Source organism: Bombina bombina, chromosome 3 (genome assembly GCF_027579735.1).
Source record: "Bombina bombina isolate aBomBom1 chromosome 3, aBomBom1.pri, whole genome shotgun sequence".
Taxonomy (NCBI): domain Eukaryota; kingdom Metazoa; phylum Chordata; class Amphibia; order Anura; family Bombinatoridae; genus Bombina; species Bombina bombina.
Window position 1 is genome coordinate 684,397,860 of NC_069501.1, and position 22,268 is coordinate 684,420,127.

At 39.4% G+C, this 22,268-nt stretch overlaps 1 protein-coding gene across 2 annotated transcripts in view; it reads right to left on the minus strand.

The window, feature by feature from the left end:
* Window positions 1–22,268, minus strand: part of PSPH (phosphoserine phosphatase) — a 150,596-nt gene that overhangs the window by 6,322 nt on the left and 122,006 nt on the right. For both annotated transcript variants that reach the window (XM_053707456.1, XM_053707457.1), the window contains exon 6: window positions 6,154–6,302. In XM_053707456.1, coding sequence (XP_053563431.1) covers window positions 6,154–6,302 — 149 coding nt within the window. The remainder of the gene's footprint in view (window positions 1–6,153; window positions 6,303–22,268) is intronic.

Below are 22,268 nucleotides of genomic sequence, written 5' to 3' on the forward strand. Positions count from 1 at the left end.
CCAAGAATCTTCATCAGGGGAAAACCCTTTCCAACGGATGAGGTACTGCAGAACCCCCCGGTAAAGCCTGGAGTCCAGGATGGAAGACACTTCATATATGTCATCATCGACCACTATAGGTGGTGTTCCAGGGGCAGAGGTCTGCTGTCTAGTCTGGGTGTACGGTTTCAGCAGGGAAACATGAAAAGTAGGGTGCACCGGAATCTCAGGTGGGAGATTCAGAGTTACAGCATTGTCGTTAACCAGTTTAGTGATTTCATATGGTCCAATGAAGAGATGGGAGAATTTTCAACAGGGTGTCTTTAACTTAAGATGTCGGGTGGAAAGCCAAACACGGTCACCGACTTGGTAAGTAGGAGGAATCCGTCTCTTGGAGTCGTAGTAACGCTTCTGTCTGTCTTGAGCTGCGGTTATATTTTCCTTAAGGAAGGTGAAAATCTCGGACATAGAGTTGGATGTTTCATCCACAAGAGGAGAAGTGGTATTCAGATGTGGGAAAAGATGAAAAGTAGGGTGGTACCCATAGTTGGCATAGAACGGTGTGTTCTTAGTGGATGTATTTAAGGTATTGTTGTATGCGTATTCAGCCAGCGGTAAGTGGAGTTTCCATTGATCCTGTTGGTTGGAACAGTAGCACCTAATGTACTGTTCTATCCACTGGTTAACCCGTTCCGTTTGCCCGTTGGTCTGTGGATGGTAGGCGGTACTGTAGCGGTGATCAATCTTGAGTACTGAACATAGCTGCCTCCAGAATCTGGAGGTGAACTGCGAACCTCTGTCAGATATGATGATAGATGGTAGACCATGGATGCGTACCACATGTGATAGGAAAAGGGCTGCTGTCTCAGAGGCTGTGGGTAGTTTTTCGTATGGAATGAAGTGAGCCATCTTTGAGAGGTAATCTACAACTACCATGATGATGGTCGATTGGTTTGAGCGTGGTAGGTCTACGATGAAATCCATACCAACCGTGTGCCATGGTCTCTCTGGTATCGGGAGAGATTTCAATGTGCCGTATGGTTTGGCATGTTGATGTTTTGAAACAGCACATACTTGACATGTTTTAACGTATTAGTCAACTGTTTGGTGTAGATTGGGCCACCAGTAATTTCTTTTGATGAGCTCAGTTGTTCTTTGGATCCCAGGGTGACCAGCTAGAGGAGATTCATGGTGATCTTGGAGGATAAGATTCCTCAATGTAGGTGGAATGTATATCTTGCCATGCACGTAGCTAATTCCCTTGGAATCCTTTTCTTGCTGATCCTTTGGATAGGTGGTGTCTTTATTCTGGTGGAATCGTAATGTCTGTAATTTATCAGTAACAAGACCAATAAAATGTTCTGAGGGTAATATTGGCTGGGCAGGTAACATTTGAGTAGGACGTTGTAAGTGTCTGGAGAGAGCATCGGCTTTGCCATTTTTTGACCCTGGACGGTAGGTGATGTGGAAATGGAATCTGGTAAAAAAAAGACTCCAGCGGAGTTGACGTGCCGACAATGTTTTACTTGACTGAAGGTACTCTAGATTGCGATGGTCGGTGTAAATGAGTATCGGATAAGTAGTTCCTTCCAATAAATGTCTCCAGTGTTCTAAAGCGACCTTGATGACGAGAAGCTCCTTTTCTCCTATGGGATAGTTCTGTTCAGGTGGTGTCATTATTCTGGAATAAAATGCCACTGGGTGAATAGGATCAGAGGGAGACTTTCGTTGAGAGAGTATAGCCCCTAGGGCATAATCCGATGCATCTACCTCAAGAATAAACTGGAGTTTGGTATCTGGGAACTGGAGAATAGGAGCTGTGATGAATGATTTCTTGAGGTAGTCGAATGCCTTTTGGGCCTCTGAATTCCAAAGAAAAGGTGTGTGAGAACCAGTAAGTTTACAGAGGGGTCTGGATAAGTTGGAGAATCCTTTGATGAACTTCCTGTAAAAGTTGGCAAAACCGAGGAAGCGCTGGACGTCTTTTCGGGAAGTAGGAACCGGCCAATTTTGGATGGCTTGAATCTTCCCATCTTCCATCTTTACACCAGATGACGAGATGTTATAGCCTAGGAAGGTTATTTCGTATGTGTGGAAAGAGCACTTCTCAGGTTTGGCATACAGCTGATGAGTTCTTAGTCGATTGAGAACCCAGCGTACATGTTTCTTGTGATCCTCTAAGTTGTCGGAGTAGATCAGGATATCGTCCAAATATATCACTAGGCACACGTCCAATAAATCTCTGAATATATCATTAATAAAATACTGGAACGTGGCAGGGGCATTACAAAGCCCGAAAGGCATCACCAGGTATTCATAGAGCCCGTAGCGAGTCCGGAAGGTAGTGAGCCACTCATCTCCCTCTCTGATCCTGACCAGGTTGTAGGCTCCTCTGAGGTCTAGTTTGGTGTATATGGTAGCCTTGCTAAGTCGTTCTACCAATTCAGGAATGAGGGGTAACGGATACCTGTTCTTCTTCGTTCTTTTGTTCAATTCCCGATAATCAATAATCGGACGTAGGGACTTATCTTTGTTCCGCACAAAGAAGATGCCAGCACCGGCTGGGGAAGTAGAAGGTCTAATGAACCCCTTTTTAAGGTTTTCGTCAAGATAAGTCTTGAGATGTTCCAACTCAGGTTGGGAGAGTGGATAGATGTGCCCGTAGGGTATAGTGGATCCTGGTAGGAGTTCTATGGGGCAATCGTAGATACGATGAGGTGGTAAGGATTCCGCTTGTTTTTTATCGAAGACATCCAGGAAATCATGATATTCGTGTGATACTACCTCTTCAGAGAGCTGTAAGATATGTTGTTGAGGATAACAAGATTTTTTGCAATAAGGGGAATCTAAATCAACCTGAAGATTTTGCCAAGATATGGAAGGTTGATGTTGTTGAAGCCAGGAAAGCCCTAGTACTATGGGATATAGAGGAGAGGGTAAGACATCAAAAGTGATGTATTCGGTATGCCCCTTACCCAGTGTGACTTTGAGTGGAACCGTGTGGTGTGTTATAGGTCCGGATTGGACATAGGTACCATCAATAACACGAATTGAGACAGGAACTGCTTTGTTAAGGGTAGGTATTTTATTTTTTCTTACAAGGGTTAAATCCAGGAAATTGGAGTAGGCACCCGAGTCTATGATGGCTTCAGCTTGAAGGGCTTGACGGTCCCACTGTAAGAGGAGAGACATAGTACAATAAGCTATGTTTACAATCTTGTTAGTCAAGCATGAGTTTACTTGTCTAAGCTTACTTCTCTTTTGGCGTTGAAGAAGTGGACATTCCTTAACTGGGTGTGTAGGTGATGCACAGTACATGCACAAATTCTTTTGTTGTCTGCGGTGTCTTTCTTCCAGCGTCAGTGGTCCTTTTGTAAACCCAATTTCCATGGGAGTGGTAGGATCTTTTGCTGCTTGGGGTGATGGGTAGTATTTTTGATTTCCTTCAGACTGCTGGCGTTCAGTCCTCCTCTCACGGAGTCTCCTATCTATCTGGATGGATAGTGACATTAGCCCTTCGAGGGTTTTGGGGATCTCAATTCGAGCTAGCTCATCCTTCAATGAGTCGGATAACCCGAGGCGGTATTGGTTTCTTAATGCTATCTCACTCCACTCTGAGTCCTTAGTATAAAGCTTGAACTCGGTGAGATACTCCTCTACAGGTCTTCTTCCCTGGCGCAGGGAGCGCATCTTAGCCTCTGCCGTGAGCTGCTTCTGAGTATCCTCGTATAGGGAACTCATTTGTGAGAAAAAATCATTGAGAGATCCCAGAATAGGATCATTGTTCTCTAGGAATGTATCCGCCCATACTCTGGGTTCGCCAGTAAGGAAAGATATCACAGTCATAACCTTAAGCCTCTCGGTATGGTAAGTCCTAGGCTTCATTTGGAAAAGCAGGAAACATGCATTCCTGAACTGCCTGAAGTGTTTTCTGTCTCCTGAGAATCTCTCAGGTAAACACACCTGTGGTTCTGGGGTGTTGTCTCTCATAGCTGCTCTGAGGTTGTCATTTTGTATTTGTAAGTCTCTTAAACCATGTGACAACTGGTCCACCCTTTGTGTGAGATTGTACACCACAGTGGGTAAATCTGCTGGATCCATAAGTATGGCCGTTTAATATTTCACAGTCTGTCTATGATTCAGAATGAAATTGGTAGTTGGATCTCAACTGCAGATAGAACTAACTGTTTTATTCACTATTATGAGTAGATTCACAGGTTATTCAATAAAGTCTTAGTCTGCATAGAGAGGGGAAGAAAGAGTTAATCACTCCTGTATGAGTTCAGTGTTAGCAGGTTACAGGAGAGAGTCCGGTAATAATCACTACTTATTCCTCTGAGGTAAACCTCTAACTGCGGTAGTTATCAACAACTGGAATTAAGAGGATCAGTAGAATGTCTTTTATGATGTAACTGGAGCGTGAACCCTCTTGCTTGCTTACTGGTAATTTGTGCAGTTTGTATTAGAAATGGGCAGCTGCAGAGGGAGAGCTGTACAGCTGGCGGCAGTGTGCTGTGAGAGAAGGGGGTGTGTGCGTAAGCACCAATCAGCTCGCTGGAATCACGGACAGGCTACGACGGAGCGTAGCGGAGTAAGGCTGTTAGAAATCTTGCTTGTGGGGAGACCCACGCTGTAGGTAATAAGAGTCTGTATTGGAAGCGGGCAGAACCAGCGTAGCTCACAGGACCAATTAGGAAGGAAAGGAGGATGGTAAGAGGCACCGGAGCTGAACCGGTGGGTGATGATCCGCTCTTGGGGTTGTGTCACTCAGAGAACTCCGGAGGGTTTAACTTGTATTTGTAATCCTAGAGAGTCAAATGACAGGGTAACACAGTAGGTAAACAGGTTCTGTGGAAGTAGTGGGATAATCCTTTGAGGGATTAGTATATCAATTCAATACAATTGAGCCAGGAATAGAGTTGTGGCGGCGTCTCAGCTTGAGGAACAGTACACAACTAAATTAAACGGCAGGTGAGAGGGGGAGGAGTAGCCTTATATAAGGTTGGATTTAAAGTCATACACCTCATACCTGACACTGCTGGACCTCTAATACCTTTTAATAAGCAGTAGAAACAGAACAAACAAAAATGATCACCTGGAGCCCGCTGTAACTAGAGCAGAGAAAGACATGCTTGCACGCAGAAAATGTCTGCACAAACCGGAACTGGGAACACACGGTGCAGAGCCTAAAGATGGCTGCTGCCCACTGAGAAGAAGAAAAACTAGCTGTGTTATCAAGAACGGCAAAAGTTGAAAAAAATCAATGATTGCCTAAGTAAACAAAAGGTAAAGTTATAGCACTGTATAACTGTCCTCATATTAATCTGTCCAGCCACATACAGAATACATACCAGAGTTAGTATAAATATGCACAAACTTCGTACATAAAATGTGCAGAAACATAAAACACATGTATAAACTGTGCATAAACCCAATCCTGTCTGTGCTTACCTGTGGCCCAGAGCAAATTGCTATGATGTACAAGAACCCTGTACCTACTAATAGCCTGCGGGCTATGTGAGTGTGCATACTTACCTGACACCCACTCCCCTGAGCTTAACCAGCTACAAACTTATTTCTGGCTACAGTATAGAGCCCTCCCAGTACTGTGTAAAACAGCAGAGGATATTCCATAAGAGTACAACTACAATGCCAAACAGGAGGAGGCAAGTCCCCACGACACCTGTAGCAGACCGTATACAACAACGCCTGCAGGAGAATTATATTCTTGGTAGGCTATAGACAACAACTCCCACAGGAGAATTACATTATTTAGCCTTAGTACTCCTCTATACCACCTTTCTTCTTATCTTGCAATCCAAGGGGGAATAGTAACGTAATAAACCCTTTTTCAAAGAAAAACTGGAGCACCTCAATTCTTCACCTACTCCTTTGAGGCAAATATTAAGACTGGGATATCAGAGTGGTGAGATGGATAAAAACGAAGATGTTGGAATATTGGGTATCTTTGCCTCCTCCTAGTGGCCAGGAGTTAAATTCACAGGAGTAATGGACTCTCACCATCTTATGAAAGAAATCTATTTTCACATGCTGAATTGAAGGTCTAAAGTAGCTAGAATAAAAGTATCAGGGCAGTATGTGTATGAGGGAAATATATTTTTACATAATTGGTAATAGATCTCTTTAAAGCAATATTTGAACTACATTACTTACGGCAGGAGGACATGCTTCCATGTCAGTGGCTCCATCTCCGATCATCACTACTTTACGGAAGCCATACTTCTCCTTCAGCAGACCAATCACTTTTCCTTTACCACCAGACTCTGCTGTGAGCTGGGTCTCATCAAATCCAGCATACTCCCCTTTTATAATTAAAGAAGAATTACATTTTGAATAATTTGAACATTAGACATAAAACAAATGCAGCTATTATTATTATTATAATTTATTTGTATAGCACCGCCATATTCCGTAGCTTTGGGTACAATGATAGGGGTATACAATGACAAGGATTTGTGATAAAATACAAAACATAACAAAACTAAACAAATCTAGTACAGGAGGGAGAGGGCCCTGCTCCGGAGAGCTCACAGTCTACAAGTGGTAGGATAGAATATTGGTGTTGCAAAAAAATGTCAGTATTCAATAAAAAAATAAAAAAAAATCAGCCTTCACAGCACCTCATATCTACTACACTCTGCAACTTGGTACTTAGATGGATGAGGTGAATCTCTACTATCCTGTACTATAGACTGCTATGATAACACTGTTTCATTTATTAAACCCATATTTTTCCAGATACTCTCACACTGATAAAAACATATATCAGGTCATACCTGTCTGAGTAAAGTACTCAGTACTTTGTCTTTACATCCCAACCTAATTAGTGAAATGACTCTACAGTTTAATACTTCTTGTCATCAAGCTTTACTCAAGCCTCTGCACACTTTACCATCGGCTAGATTACGAGTTTTGCGTTATGGGTGAAAAAGCAGCATTATGGCTCTTTTTCACTATCGCTGCTATTACGAGTTTTGCAGGTATATCTGTACCGCACACTTTTTTGGCCGTAACGCAATGTAACTACCGCAGCTTTCAAAAAGTCCTTTTTCAATGGGACTTCCATAGCGCTGGTATTACGAGTTTGCCTGTCCGGCCAAAAAGTGAGCGGTACAGCCTATAACTACAAGATCTGTACCGTAAACTGAAAGTCAGTAGTTATGAGTTTTACGCTACAAAGCCGTAACATAAAACTCATAACTAAAGTGCTAAAAAGTACACTAACACCCATAAACTACCTATTAATCCCTAAACCGAGGCCCTCCCGCATCGCAAATACTAAAATAAAATTATTAACCCTTAAAGGGACACTGTACCCAAATTTTTTCTTTTGTAATTCAGAAAGAGCATGCAATTTTAAGCAACTTTCTAATTTACTCCTATCATCAATTTTTCTTCGTTCTCTTGCTATCATTATTTGAAAAAGAAGGCATCTAAGCTTTTTTTTGGTTTCACGACTCTGGACAGCACTTTTTTATTGGTGGATGAATTTATCCACCAATCAGCAAGGACAACCCAGGTTGTTCACCAAAAATGGGCCGGCATCTAAACTTACATTATTGCATTTCAAATAAAGATACCAAGAGAATGAAGAAAATTTGATAATAGGAGTAAATTAGAAAGTTGCTTAAAATGTCATGCTCTATCTGAATCATGAAATACATTTTTTGGGTACAGTGTCCCTTTAATCTGCCGCTCCGGACATCGCCACCACTATAATAAACATATTAACCACTAAACCGCCACACTCCCGCATCGCAAACACTAGTTAAATATTATTAACCCCTAATCTGCTGTACCTAACATCGCCGCAACCTACATTACTGTTATTAACCCCTAATCTGCTGCCCCCAAAATCGCTGCCACTATACTAAAGTTATAATGATTGGATCAGTCAATAGGATTGAAGCTTAATCCTATTGGCTGATTGCATCAGCCAATAGGATTTTTTCACCTTTAATTCCGATTGGAATTCAAGGGACGCCATCTTGGATGACGTCCCTTAAAGGAACCTTCATTCTTCGTTAGCCGTCAAGAGAAGAGGATGCTCCACGCCAGATGTCTTGAAAATGGAGCCGCTCCACACCAGATGGATGAAGATAGAAGATGCCGTCTGGATGAAGACTTCTGCCGGCTTGGATGAAGACTTCGGCCCGCTTGGATGAAGACTTCTGCCAGCTTCGCTGAGGACTTCTGCCGCTTCGTTGAGGATGGATGTCCGGTCTTCAAAAACTGTAAGTGGATCTTCGGGGGTTAGTGTTAGGTTTTTTTAAGGGTTTATTGGGTGGGTTTTAATTTCAGATTAGGGGTTTGGGCTGAAAAAGAGCTAAATGCCCTTTTAAGGGCAATGCCCATCCAAATGCCCTTTTTTAGGGCAATGGGGAGCTTAGGTTTTTTTTAGATAGGTTTTTATTTGGGGGGTTGGTTGTGTGGGTGGTGGGTTATACTGTTGGGGGTATTTGTATTTTTATTTACAGGTAAAAGAGCTGATTTCTTTGGGGCAATGCCCTGCAAAAGGCCATTTTAAGGGCTATTGGCAGTTTAGTTTAGGCTAGGGTTTTTTTTATTTTGGGGGGCTTTTTATTTTGATAGGGCTATTAGATTAGGTGTAATTAGTTTAAATATTTGATAATTTATTTTTTTGTTTTGTGTAATTTAGTGTTTTGTTTTTTTGTAATTTAGTTAATTGTATTTAATTAATGTAATTGATTTAATTGTAGTGTAAGGTTAGGTATTAGTGTAAGACAGGTTAGGTTTTATTTTACAGGTAAATTTGTATTTATTTAAGCTAGGTAGCTAGTAAATAGGTAATAACTATTTAGTAACTAGTCTACCTAGTTAAAATAAATACAAACTTGCCTGTGAAATTAAAATAAAACCTAAGATAGCTACAATGTAACTATTAGTTATATTGTAGCTAGCTTAGGGTTTATTTTACAGGTAAGTATTTAGTTTTAAATAGGAATTATTTAGTTAATGATAGTAAGTTTTATTTAGATTTATTTTAATTACATTAAAGTTAGGGGGTGTTAGGGTTACATTTAGGGTTAGGTTTAGGGGATTATAACTTTAGTATAGTGGTGGCGACGTTGGGGGCGGAAGATTAGGGGTTAATAAGTGTAGGTAGGTGGCTGCAATGTCGGGGGCGGCAAATTAGGGGTTAATAACTGTAATGTAGGTGGCGGCGACATTGGGGGTGGCAGTTTAGGGGTTAATAACTGTATGTAGGTGTCGGCGACGTTGGGGGCTGCAGATTAGGGGTTAATAAGTGTAGGTAGGTGTCGGCGGTGTCGGCAGATTAGGGGTTAATAAGTATAATGTAGGTGTCGGCGATGTCGGGGGCGGCAGATTATGGGGTGTTTAGACTAGGGGTTTATGTTAGGGTATTACGTGTAAACATAAAATTTTCTTTCCCCATAGGAATTAATGGGGCTGCGTTACGGAGCTTTACGCTCCTTTATTGCAGGTGTTAGGCTTTTTTTCAGCCAGCTCTCCCCATTGATGTCTATGGGGAAATCGTGCACGAGCACGTAAAACCAGCTCAAAGCAGCGCTGGTATTGGAGTGCGGTATGGAGCTCAATTTTGCTCAACGCTCACATATTGTCTGCTAACGCCGGGTTTTTGCAAACCTGTAATAGCAGCGCTATAGGGAGGTGAGCGGTGACAATAACTTGCAAGTTAGCACCGAGCCACTCATAACGCAAAACTCGTAATCTAGCCGTATATCTCTATTTTTCTATCAAGACAAATCTTATTAAAGTACCAGGTTACTTGCTCACAAAATCATATTTCTATTAATGTTGCAAGCTCTGTCTGCAGCATTCAGTACTGTCATCCACCCACTGCTTTTCAAAACACCCCACTTATGTGTGGGAGAAAAATATTTTTTATTGATCTTTTTCTAATGCACAAAAATCCTATTGGTGTATATTTTTAACATCTTTTTGTTTGGGTGCCATTTTGTTCTTTCCTGCTGCATCATCCATCAGTACCACAATCTACCTCTTGTGAATTTCAGCAGCTCTCTCTATGCTGATAGCAAACATAGTAACTTCTATGCCCCTAACCCATCCATCATGTTACCAATTGCATGTATAATATTATTCTCTGGATGCCTGGAAATAAAACTGAACTTATATGGTTTCTTCTTCAACTGCCTCCTTGCTACTGATTTAATTAGTAGTCCCCTGTGTTTATGTACCCTCTGCCATATTCTACTTAGTACTCATTTTGAATGCTCACATAAATATGTTACATTCGAATGTTCTTTACATAGTAGACAATGTTTAAATATATATTTATATATATTTCTATACTATATAGGTATAGATATATATTTCATTTATATATATATATATACACACAAACTCCAATAAGTGAATTTATCCTCTTGGGTCAGCTACCTAGGTGCAAATATGCGGATAATAGAAACCAAAAAGAATGCACTCACAGGACTTTAGGATATCAATAAGTGAAAAGTTTATTGACATTTTGGAGACTAATATATCCCCTTCTTCAAAATAACTATACTGTGCTAAACAACACTCTTATATAGTGTATACAGTAAAACAAAATCAATTAATCCAAACCTGGTGTGAAAATCAAATCAAACAATCAAGATTCGTAGCTGGAATGCACGTCATGCATTCCACAGAACCGGAAGTGACCACACTTCCAGTTTCGGAATAACATAAAAATATATATATCTCAAGACTATTTATACAAAATAGGTGAACATCAAGAAAAATAAACATCACAGACATATGAACCCACGTAATGTGAATAGATTCTAGTGTGTATAACTTCAGCCTTCTATAGATGCGGTGTATGGCGATATTCGCCGTGAGCCAGGCTTGAAGATCATTGGTTGCCATGGTAACTGCAGATGCTGTCAAGTGCGGGTGCCTGTATGCATGATTATACCAAGAGAGTCTCATGTCCTAGATTTCTGTGCATAATAAAATAGTATGAATTTATACAATATGTACATGTTTTCAGTGTTATCAATATTTAGGTTCACAAGGATCCTGTGAGACAAAAAAGCTGGCCAGAGGGACTAAGAGATGTACGATTTATCACATATCCACTCATGTGATAAAAAAAAGAAAACATCTTTTTATATTATGCATAAATTAAAAGAGAGAAGCACTTAACCTGGGAACGAACAATAGCTTGTTCTATGGCTAGTTACCACCCACAAAGCAGCCTCTTTTTGCTCAACATGTGCCTTTCACAGAGAAGAACTTTCCTGTAGCATATCAGTCTGAAGCCGGACAGCTAGCTCAGCATGCTAAGGCACTGTGGCTGAGCTCTGTAGCAACCTAAGGGTTGCAGGTTCGATCCCCGGCGAGGTCCACTCAGCCTTTCATCCTTCCGAGGTCGATAAAATGAGCAGCGCCTTGAGACCCTAACGGGTGATTAGCCGCGCTTTACAAGTACCCAATACAATACATACATAAGTCCAGCCCCGAAATACCAGGCAATCCCTCTCTGAACAAGGGAAATGGCAAAACCCCAGACGTACATTTCGGGCCTAGTGTGGGCCTCATCAGTGAGGTGCAGCCATAGAACAAGCTATTATGCTATTGTTCGTTCCCAGGTTGAGCGCTTCTCTCTTTTTATTTATGCTATCTTTTTATATCAGGATGTCATTTCCAGCGAGTTAAGTATGCCAAATGCTCAGATTCACCATTAGCAAATCGTTTAAACCTAGAACATATCAACAAGTGTATGCAATGCTAGATATAAACATGTTGTATCAAAGTGGTTACAAATTAACCAAATACCTTGAATAATATATACAATATCTACAAGTGTCTTGAACAGATAAATTCAACAGACTTCATTCCTATGGAACCAGGTTAGCAATTGCATGCTGTAATATATGCAATAACATATGTAGAAATATATATGCAAAAACAGAATGTGAAGACACCCTTATTAAAGACTCTAACAATTTAATAAATATCCTTAAAAATTCTAGAGAAGAGACCCTAAAGACAATACAGGTATACCTCACTTTACAGTGCTTCACTTTACAGCGCTTTGCTAATACAGCGCTTTGTGGATCTAAAGTTCAACCTCCAAGGATTTTGAAACAGTGCTGTAATCATTGTGAGATTGGCACCATTTTGTTATGCTGTTCATTTTGTTTACAGCATTACAGTGCAATCTGTGTCTCAGTGTTATAGTCTGGCAAATTTTACTACAGTAATTGTCACTATTTGCAGGTACAGTATTTATTGAATACTAATTGAATACTGTGCTGTGCGAGTGTTAAACTAAAGATAGCACTATTGCACCCCTAATATATGTTAGTTCAAACATGATTTCAAGTTTTTAAGAGAAACTGAGAGAGAGGAAGACTGGAAATGAATATAAAGAAAAACAGACAGTAATGATTGGCAGGCTGGAAAACTCTGAATAAAGACCTTTTAAGAAAAAAATGGAAAAAGATGGAAAGGGATATAAATGATGAGAAAGAAACAAAAGAAGTAGGAAGTAACAATATAAATAATAGAGTAACAAACAGCCCAACTCAGGAAGAACCTGCCTCTAGAGATAGAAGGGAGCCGTGGGCGGTAATTCGCCCGAACACCCAAAATAGACACTATAACAACCACTATCATAAAGCCACAAATAAAAGATATGATGAAAACAGCTATAACTATAACCATGACAGAAGACCCCAAAATAGAGAAAACCAGAAACCAAATCAAGAGATCAAGAAATTATTATTATAATAATGGGGGAGATAGATATTATAATGAGGGAAATAGACATTATAGGAATTGGGACAACACTAGAAATAACAGAAGACACTGGCATATACCTCTAGAGAATAGGTTTGCACCTTTAAGAGAAAACAAAAACGATGAAAATAGATTAACAAACGATGAGAGATCTTTTTAGGAGAAATCCCTCTAAAAGAGGGCACGTCAAGAGACCTACTACGGTAGGAACAATTACAACACACACCATTAAATAGAAGAAAAAGAGCTCTAGAGGAAAGAGAGGACGTCGATCCAGAAAAAAAGGCCAAAAGATGGAGATAGTAAATAAATAGTATAGGAATATTTAATCTCAGTGAAACTACACGTAACAACAATGAAAAGAGAATTCTAAACTTAGGCCTGTCCTTTGCGCAAATGAAAAAATTAAATAAATTCAATACCCATATTCAAGTAAGAAAGTTTGTTTGAAACCTTACATTAAAAAGGCTCTTTATGAAGCAACCTCTAGAAAGACAAATCATTAATTCTACTCCATCTGTAGGGTCATCTCAAAAAAACTTTATACATAGCAGCCTTAAGCCTAAATCACATTTTTACCCTACATATGCACGTGGTAGCAACTTGGATACTTTTGAGAAATCAGTACTTAAAGATTTGAGACATTTGGGGGCCTATTTTGAGCAGTTATGAAGCAGCTGTCACAAAGACCTGCTCAGAGCAGGCGGACAGACATCGCCGGAAATCAACCCGATCAAGTACGATCGGGTTGATTGACACCTCCCTGCTGGCGGCCCATTGGCCGCGGGTCTGCAGGGGGCGGCGTTGCACCAGCAGCTCTTGTGAGCTGCTGGTGCAATGCTGAATACAGAGAGCGTATTGCTCTCCGCATTCAGCAAGGTCTGGCGGACCTGATCCGCACTGTCGGATCAGGTCCGCCAGACTTTGTTAAATAGAGGCCTTAGACTTTAATCCAACTGAAAAAATCAATAAAAAACTTAACGGGATGGGGGCGTGTCCGTGCAGCGTTCTGGTGAGGATGCATCTTCTGAATGCTCCGGCAGAAAAACTGATAATCCGCCGATTATCAGTTCTGCTTTTATGATCCCGGAGAATCAGATTGGAAAAAGAAGGCCTAGGGCGGCTGCCCATTGTCGGGCATACATCTCCCCCCCCTGAGAAGAAACGGGGTATCAGCGCTGTCGGTAGACTCCGACTTGCTGAAATTTCTTCACCGCATACTAAAAACGGGAAAGCAAATTGTTCTGGGGGACAGCAACATCTGCGCCCATTGATCATCTCTCTTCTCTCTCCTGCCACGCTCGGAAGACGCCTGATATAATAGACATGGCAAAAGTGAGACATATGCAGCAGCCTGACAACCACCTATGGAAATTTGAGTTACTCATGCAAAACTTGATGGATAGGGCGCCATATGACTATCTGATACAGCGCATACAAAACAGCTCACACAAGTCTCCAGAAACAGAAACCGTGCTTGATATAGTGCCACCGACTCAAACAAGTACTTCACAAAACCAACATGGCTACCCGCCATTACAGGGAGCCCGCATTCAAAGAGAGCTGATAGCGAAACCTCTCTCACAGCCTTTGTCTCCTCTTGCCGGCATTCCAAGGAAACATAGTGAATATACTGCCCAGCCTCAGGGGATGCCTCTGACGGAGACCCCGCGCCCTCGGGCAAACAAGAGAAGGATGACATACATCACGGCAGATGGGACGGCAGGACTGTGCAACTTATTAATGTCGGCAATGCAGCTGCCAGACCAGATGGCGAGGATACCCACAAACCCATCGCATACCAGTGCCTGGCAAAACATCTCCTGCTCGCACATGTGCGGGCATACCCCGAAGAAAGGAGAGGGGTAGAGGACAGATGCTTCCCTCAACCAGCATGTGGCCGATTTTGCCCTTCACTGCAACATATCCCTTCAGCTAAAGCCACATAAAATGGACACTGGTAACTTTATAGCAGCTATGACTAACTTTTTCTTAAGACTTGTTGAAACGTTTGACATTTACACCTTAGTTAAGATATGCCCCTTATTTATCCTCACTCTCCCTTTCTCTGATCTGGGGATAAATTAGCAGTAGTTTTATCATTAAAAAGCCTGTTTGTTAATTAAATGTATGGAGTAAGCCAGCAAAGCCCCAAGGGAACAAGGAAGAACACCTCTACCTAAAGACACACTAAATGGACGTTAATAAAACTAAGATGGAGGTGTTCACGTTCATGTTGATAGTTTCTGAAATGTACTGAGATTATTGATGCGCATATATTTGACAAGGTGTGTTTGCTTGGTTGCATGTCTTTTTTATTTTTTTTTAAATTTGTGGTGCAATGTGGGAAAAGATTAATGGCTCACATACATTGATAAAACATACCATCTGTATCATGACGCTATCTGGGGGTCAGTGGGTTATGCATTCACGGGCCTGGCATACTGGTGACCTAGATACACTCTAAAATATATATAGAGAGGAGCTAATCTGAATTATAATATCTATGCTATTTTAGTGTGCACATACTAATGCCCCCTAGCTGCACATTCATTCATCTAAGCGCGCGAACAAGTTATATCATCTTAGTCCCCCGATCTCAGTTCTTTATATAATATTCCCATGATTATTTGTCAGTAACTCATTTACCCCCTGTAACCTACAACTACCCCATACCAAGCACCCGCAAATACGGGAATCAGTTTTGAAATATACATGCCTGATATAACCTTAAAGCACATAAGTCCTGTATTACCCAATAGCCTGTTTTGGTTATATTATAATTGTTGATTTTCTTTACCCTCAGCTTCTCCTCACATCCTTATATATACTCAACACTGTTCTTATAGGTATTTATCTTGGGCCCAAGAGTGGTCTGAATAACTAGATATAAGGGAACAGTTATAGCATACACTCAATTTAGAAGGTGTCCTCAAGTGATGAAGTGAATGTACATGACTATATCTCACACATTTTTACAGTTTTTATAATGGTTTATTGTGATGAAGCATTTTAATGTAACAGCTTGAATTTACGATGTGCACATTTAACCTATGACGTGTATGCATAAAGTACCAAAATAAAGCTCTTAAAAAAAAAAAACTTAACGGGATTTTGGAGAGAGGAAAGAAGATTGAGATCCTAAGTGATAAAGAATTTCTATACCTAACATGTAAATACCCTAGGATCTCAATCTTCTACTTACTACCAAAGATACATAAAGATCTAGTAAATGCACCTGGGATACCCATATATTTGGGTATAGGTTCCCTTAGTTCCAACCTCTTACAATACGTGGACTCCTATTTGCAGAAATATGTAAAAAGCTTAACCCCTTAAGGACCACAAATATGATGAAAAAATGGAAAAAAAAAACTTTTTCTAACTTTGACCCCCAAAATCTGTTACACATCTACAACCACCACAAAACACCCATGCCAAATAGTTTATACATTTTGTCCTGAGTTTAGAAATACCGAATGTTTACATGTTCTTTGCTTTTTTTGCAAGTTATAGGGCAATAAATACAAGTAGCACTTTGCTATTTCCAAACCATTTTTTTTTCAAAATTAGCGATAGTTACATTGGAACACTGATATCTGTCAGGAATCCCTGAATAACCATTTACATGTATATATTTTTTTAGTAGACAACTCAAAGTAATGATCTATGCCCATTTTGGTATATTTCATGCCACCATTTCACTGTTAACTTTTTTACTAACTTTTTCACAAACTTTAGGTTTCTCACTGAAATGATTTACAAACAACTTGTGCTATTATGGCACAAATGGTTGTAAATACTTCTCTGGGATCCCCTTTGTTCAGAAATAGCAGACATTTATGGCTTTGGCATTACTTTTTGGTAATTAGAAGGCCGCTAAATGCCGCTGCGCACCACACTTGTATTATGCCCAGCAGTGAAGGGGTTAATTAGGTAAGTTGTAGGGTTAATTTTAGCTTTAGTGTAGTGTAGTAGACAACCCAAAGTATTGATCTAGGCCCATTTTGATATATTTCATGCCACCATTTCACCGCCAAATGTGATCAAATAAAAAAAATCGTTAACTTTTTCACTAACTTTAGGTTTCTCAATGAAATTATTTACAAACAGCTTGTGCAATTATGGCACAGATGGTTGTAAATGCTTCTCTGTGATCCCCTTTGTTCAGAAATAGCAGACATACATGGCTATGACATTGCTTTTTGGTAATTATAAGGCCGCTATATGCCACTGCGCACCACACATATATTATGCCCAGCAGTGAAGGGGTTAATAAGGGAGCTTGAAGGGTTAATTTTAGCTTTAGTGTAGAGATCAGCATCCCACTTGACACATCCCACCCCTTGATCCCTCCCTGACCACTCTCGAACAGCTCTCTTCCTTCCCCCACCTCACTATTGTCACCACTACCTTTAGTACTGGCAGAAAGTCTGCCAGAATAAAAATAAAAAGGTTTTGTTTTGTTTTTTTAAATTTGTTTTTTTAAATTATATATTTTCTGCAGTGTATTATCCCCCCTTATCACCCAACCTCCCTGAGCCCCCCAAACAGCTCCCTAACCCTCCCCCACTAATTATTTGCCAATTTTTTTTTTTTTTTTTAATTTAGTTATTCCCACTTTTTTTGTAGTGTAGCTGCCCCCCTCAATACCCTACCCCCCCCTCTCAGATCCCTTTCACAACATTATTTCCTTTCTCCCTCTGTGTAAAAAAAGGTATTGCAGTGAAGCCTCACGGCAATACCTTGAAAGCGGCTGGAAGCGATCAGGATCGCTTCCACCGCTTAAAACCCCTGAGGACGTACATAGTACTTCCTTGGCGGTTAACTGACATTTTTTTGTAGGACGTACCCTGTACGTCCTTGGTAGTTAAGGGGTTAAATTCATATCTTAGGGACTCAACATAAGTACTTAATACCCTAGGAGAAATAGAATAAGAAGAGGAATTAATTATCGTGACTTGTGACGTAACCTCGCTGTATACGATAATAGATCACAAAAAAGGAATAGAGGCGGTGAGAAATTATTTAGAAAAGGATAGGGAGTTAGAGAGTGAACAAAAATAATTTATCCTACAAAGCATTGCATTCATACTGGAACATATTTATTTTTCCTTCAACAAGAAATACTACCTACAAATTGAAGGGACAGCAATGGGTACAAGGTTTGCACCTAGCTATGCTAATCTCTTTATGGGAGATTGGGAGACAAACTTTTTTTAACAGCATGGGTTATGGTGCAAACCTTGTGCTATATAAAAGATAAATAGATGACATACTGATAGCGGGGGACAGAACTAGTACTAAAACAGATGTTTGAAAGCAAGAATAATAATTCTAAAGGGCTGGGGCTGAAATTTACATACAACCATAGTAAAGAACAAATAGTTTTTCTTGATCTAAAGATTACGGCCATAGATAATAAGATTGAGACAAAAACTTACTTCAAAGAAATTGGCTCAAATAACTATATTCACGCTGAGAGCTACCATCTTACAAAATGGAAGATTAATATTCCAATAGGACAGACCTTATGTATAAGAAAAAAAATGCTCTAGGTTAAATTACTTTGAAGAACAAGTCATACCACTGGTAAACAGATTAGAAGAAAGGCTATGACTCAGAAAACCTTAATAATGCAGTGACTAGGGCGAGAAATACAGACAGAAAGGAACTTTTAAGATATAAACAAAAGACCCAATTACACTCTGAGACTCTAAATGTGCCATTCATAACAGATTATAGTGCTGATCATGGCCTCATCAAGAAATAATAAAGAAACATTGGCACTTACTAAAATCAAAGGAACTTTAAATCAGTATTAGTCCCAAGTGAGATGAAGAGAGCAAGAAAAACCACACGAGACAGAGACATGACTGGGGAAAAACTATCTGGTTTCTTTTCTTGCTAAACTTGCAAGGCCTTTCAACATAGTGCCAAGAAAAAAAGTCTAGCAATTCCCAACATAGGAGAGGAATTTGTTATAAAAGATCTGATTAGATGTACCACTAAAAGAGTAATATACTGTTTGCCCTCAAGTGTAGCTGTAACTTACTTTATTTCGGTGAAACAACAAGGAGCCTTAGAGACCGCGTACGGGAGCATCTCCTATGTATTGAACATGAAAATGACAATACACACCTTTATAGACATTTTAAGGATGTGCACAAGGGCAGAACTACAGACCTACAATTTTGGGGGATAATCAAAGTAGTAGGAAATTGGAGAGGTGGAAATCTAGAATGAAAACTCCTAATAAAAGAGGCAGAATTAATTTATAGATTTGACATCTTGTATCCCAAAGGACTAAATTCCGAACTAGATTTGGCCCCAAATAGGAGAATAACATGAGTATAGGAGTATCCAAGTACATATATGTGTATATATCTATATATTTATGCATGCATATATATGTGTGAATGGGTATATAGTGGTAAGGAAAAAAGACGATTTGCTCCTCCAAAGTTAAAACATCTGTTTATTATACAATTTTAAAAGCAGTACAAACATATGGTGTTAGGCGCAGCACTGGCGGCTTACGCATTTCGGCTGACAAGCCGTAATCATAGCCTGTTAGTGCTGTGCTATTAGCACCTATTTAAAACTGATGCAACATTCCCATTGGCCATTTATATTGCTTCACACCTGAAATTTAAAAAGTAAGCCTGACACACCTTTTTAGTCAACTCTTAATCACTAAAGATTTTTGCCTGGTAATGATAATAATAGCATGCCAATATTTTTGAGTACATATACCCCAATATTAATGAAATATCTCTAAACTTATTTCGCTAATATTGGCAGTGCTGGCAGTATTAGTATAATGGATTATAAACTTAAGAGAATAATTCAGCCCAAAGAATTATCAGTGTTCATTTGAATTATACACACATTTTTAGTTCTAAAACTTAAATTCATATAGGACACTGGTATAATTGATAGGCCAAATAAGGGATCATATCCATACCTTAAATATCAGTAACACTTGTTCAATTTAAATCTGTAACAAACTTATATATAGCAGTATAAATATGTAACATACTAATATTTATACCAAACTCAATTATGTCAATTAATGAAAAACCTGTGACTAGCTTGTGACACTCAATACAATTATCCAGAGATAAGAACCTGTATATTGTAATAATCTACATAGTTAACCTAAAACTATCCTATTTCCAGAGATTGGTTATTCCCAGTAGTTGATCATATCGTATATAGAATTAAGACCATGGGGCACCCTGGTGTCTAACGTAAAGATCCAAAAAATCTCCCTTTTGGCTAAAAGTTGGTCAATATCGCCTCCTCTTTTCAGAAGTACAGGGTATATATGCATATTTTGTACATAATCTGTTTCATAACAAATATAGCCTGATATGAATTCAAAGTTCTAACTTAGTTAGATAGAACTTTTAAAATCTTTGATGATAACCTTATATCCATTTTTAATTTTATACACTAGGTTGCCTGTATACGAAATAAAATCTGGTAGAGGCTACCTTGTCCAATAAAATGAAACTACAGGCCTTAAATAGAGGCATCTAAACTGCTGTCCCTCATCTTGAAAAAGCCCTCAGACTGGGTGAAACGTGTTGATGATAAGGAGAAGACAGCATTACTTTGTGAACAGCATTCTCTACAGAAGTATTCATACCCAGGTATTTGACATTTACAACAAGTCTTGCAGCTATTTGACTAATCATATAAGACAAATTGCCTGAACTCTGAAGTCCCTGCGTGCTTGGTTGCACTAAGAGCAGAGGAAATAAAGAGATAAATTACTTCTGGTTCGCTAATCACAAGTGAAATAATCCATAAGTAGCTTACAAATCCAAACTTACACTTTGTAACTATTTGCAAAGGAGTGGATCACACTGTTTTCTGCAACAGGAGGCTTAGCCTCATTGACCAATAACAAGCGGAGGTGTGTGTCTGGAGCATATCAGGGTGCAAACTTGCTATCACCTGTAACCACAAACATCATAGTGGAACATATGACCGGATGTTGACCGGATGCCAGCTGTAGACGGTAACACTACAGAGCAGCAGAGGAGGAATGCCGTGGTTCTGGGGTGAGTGATTCTGCTATATGCGGGAAAACTCTGAAATGGAGGTCTACAGTAAACATCCTACTAGTACGCCAGACTTTTATTATAACACTGCTTTCTGTGGGCTCCACTTTCTGAACTAATTTTGAGCAACGTTTTATTTAACTAATTTTGAGCAACTTTCATAGTGAGGATATCTTGCACTTTCATTTTGCTCTTATCCAAATTAGGACTATATATATATATATATATATATACACATATACATACAGGTGGCCCTCCGTTAGTAGTAGGTGGAGCTGTCCGCTTGTGTTGCAGCAAAGATACACACAAGCAGGCTGAAATGAATCAGTGTTGCTAGCTAGACATGAGCTATCAAGCAGTTTTTATAGGAACAAAATCTTCCTGTCTATAAATCAGTCCAGATTGGAATGCGAAAAAGGAACTGTTTGCAGAAAAATGCAAGTAAAGTCTGTGTTGTGTGATTATTTCATAAGGTTTATAATGCAGTTTAGCTAATGTTTTTGTTCATTTAACTTAGTTTAATTATATATTCTGTGTTGTGTGATTATTTGATACTGTTTATAATGCTGTTTAGCATTTAAAGTCTTCATTTCAAAGCTTTAAAAATAATGTATTAGGTGTTAATTATGTCAATTTTGAGAGGGGCCTGGAACCTAACTCCCTCACTTCCCATTGAATTACATTATAAACTGGGTTTCAATTTACAACGGTTTCGATTTACAACCATTCCTTCTGGAACCTAACCCCTGCGTAAACTGAGGGCTACCTGTATTAGGTCTTACTTATGACAATTTTAAGAGGGGCCTGGAATCTAACTCCCTCACTTCCCATTGACTTACATTATAAACTGGGTTTCAATATACAATAGTTTCGATTTACAACCATTCCTTCTGGAACCTAACCACGGCGTAAACTGAGGGCTACCTGTATATATATATATATAGATATATATATATATATATATATATATATACAGGGAGTGCAGAATTATTAGGCAAGTTGTATTTTTGAGGATTAATTTTATTATTGAACAACAACCATGTTCTCAATGAACCCAAAAAACTCATTAATATCAAAGCTGAATAGTTTTGAAAGTAGTTTTTAGTTTGTTTTTAGTTATAGCTATTTTAGGGGGATATCTGTGTGTGCAGGTGACTATTACTGTGCATAATTATTAGGCAACTTTACAAAAAACAAATATATACCCATTTCAATTATTTATTTTTACCAGTGAAACCAATATAACATCTCAACATTCACAAATATACATTTCTGACATTCAAAAACAAAACAAAAACAAATCAGTGACCAATATAGCCACCTTTCTTTGCAAGGACACTCAAAAGCCTGCCATCCATGGATTCTGTCAGTGTTTTGATCTGTTCACCATCAACATTGCGTGCAGCAGCAACCACAGCCTCCCAGACACTGTTCAGAGAGGTG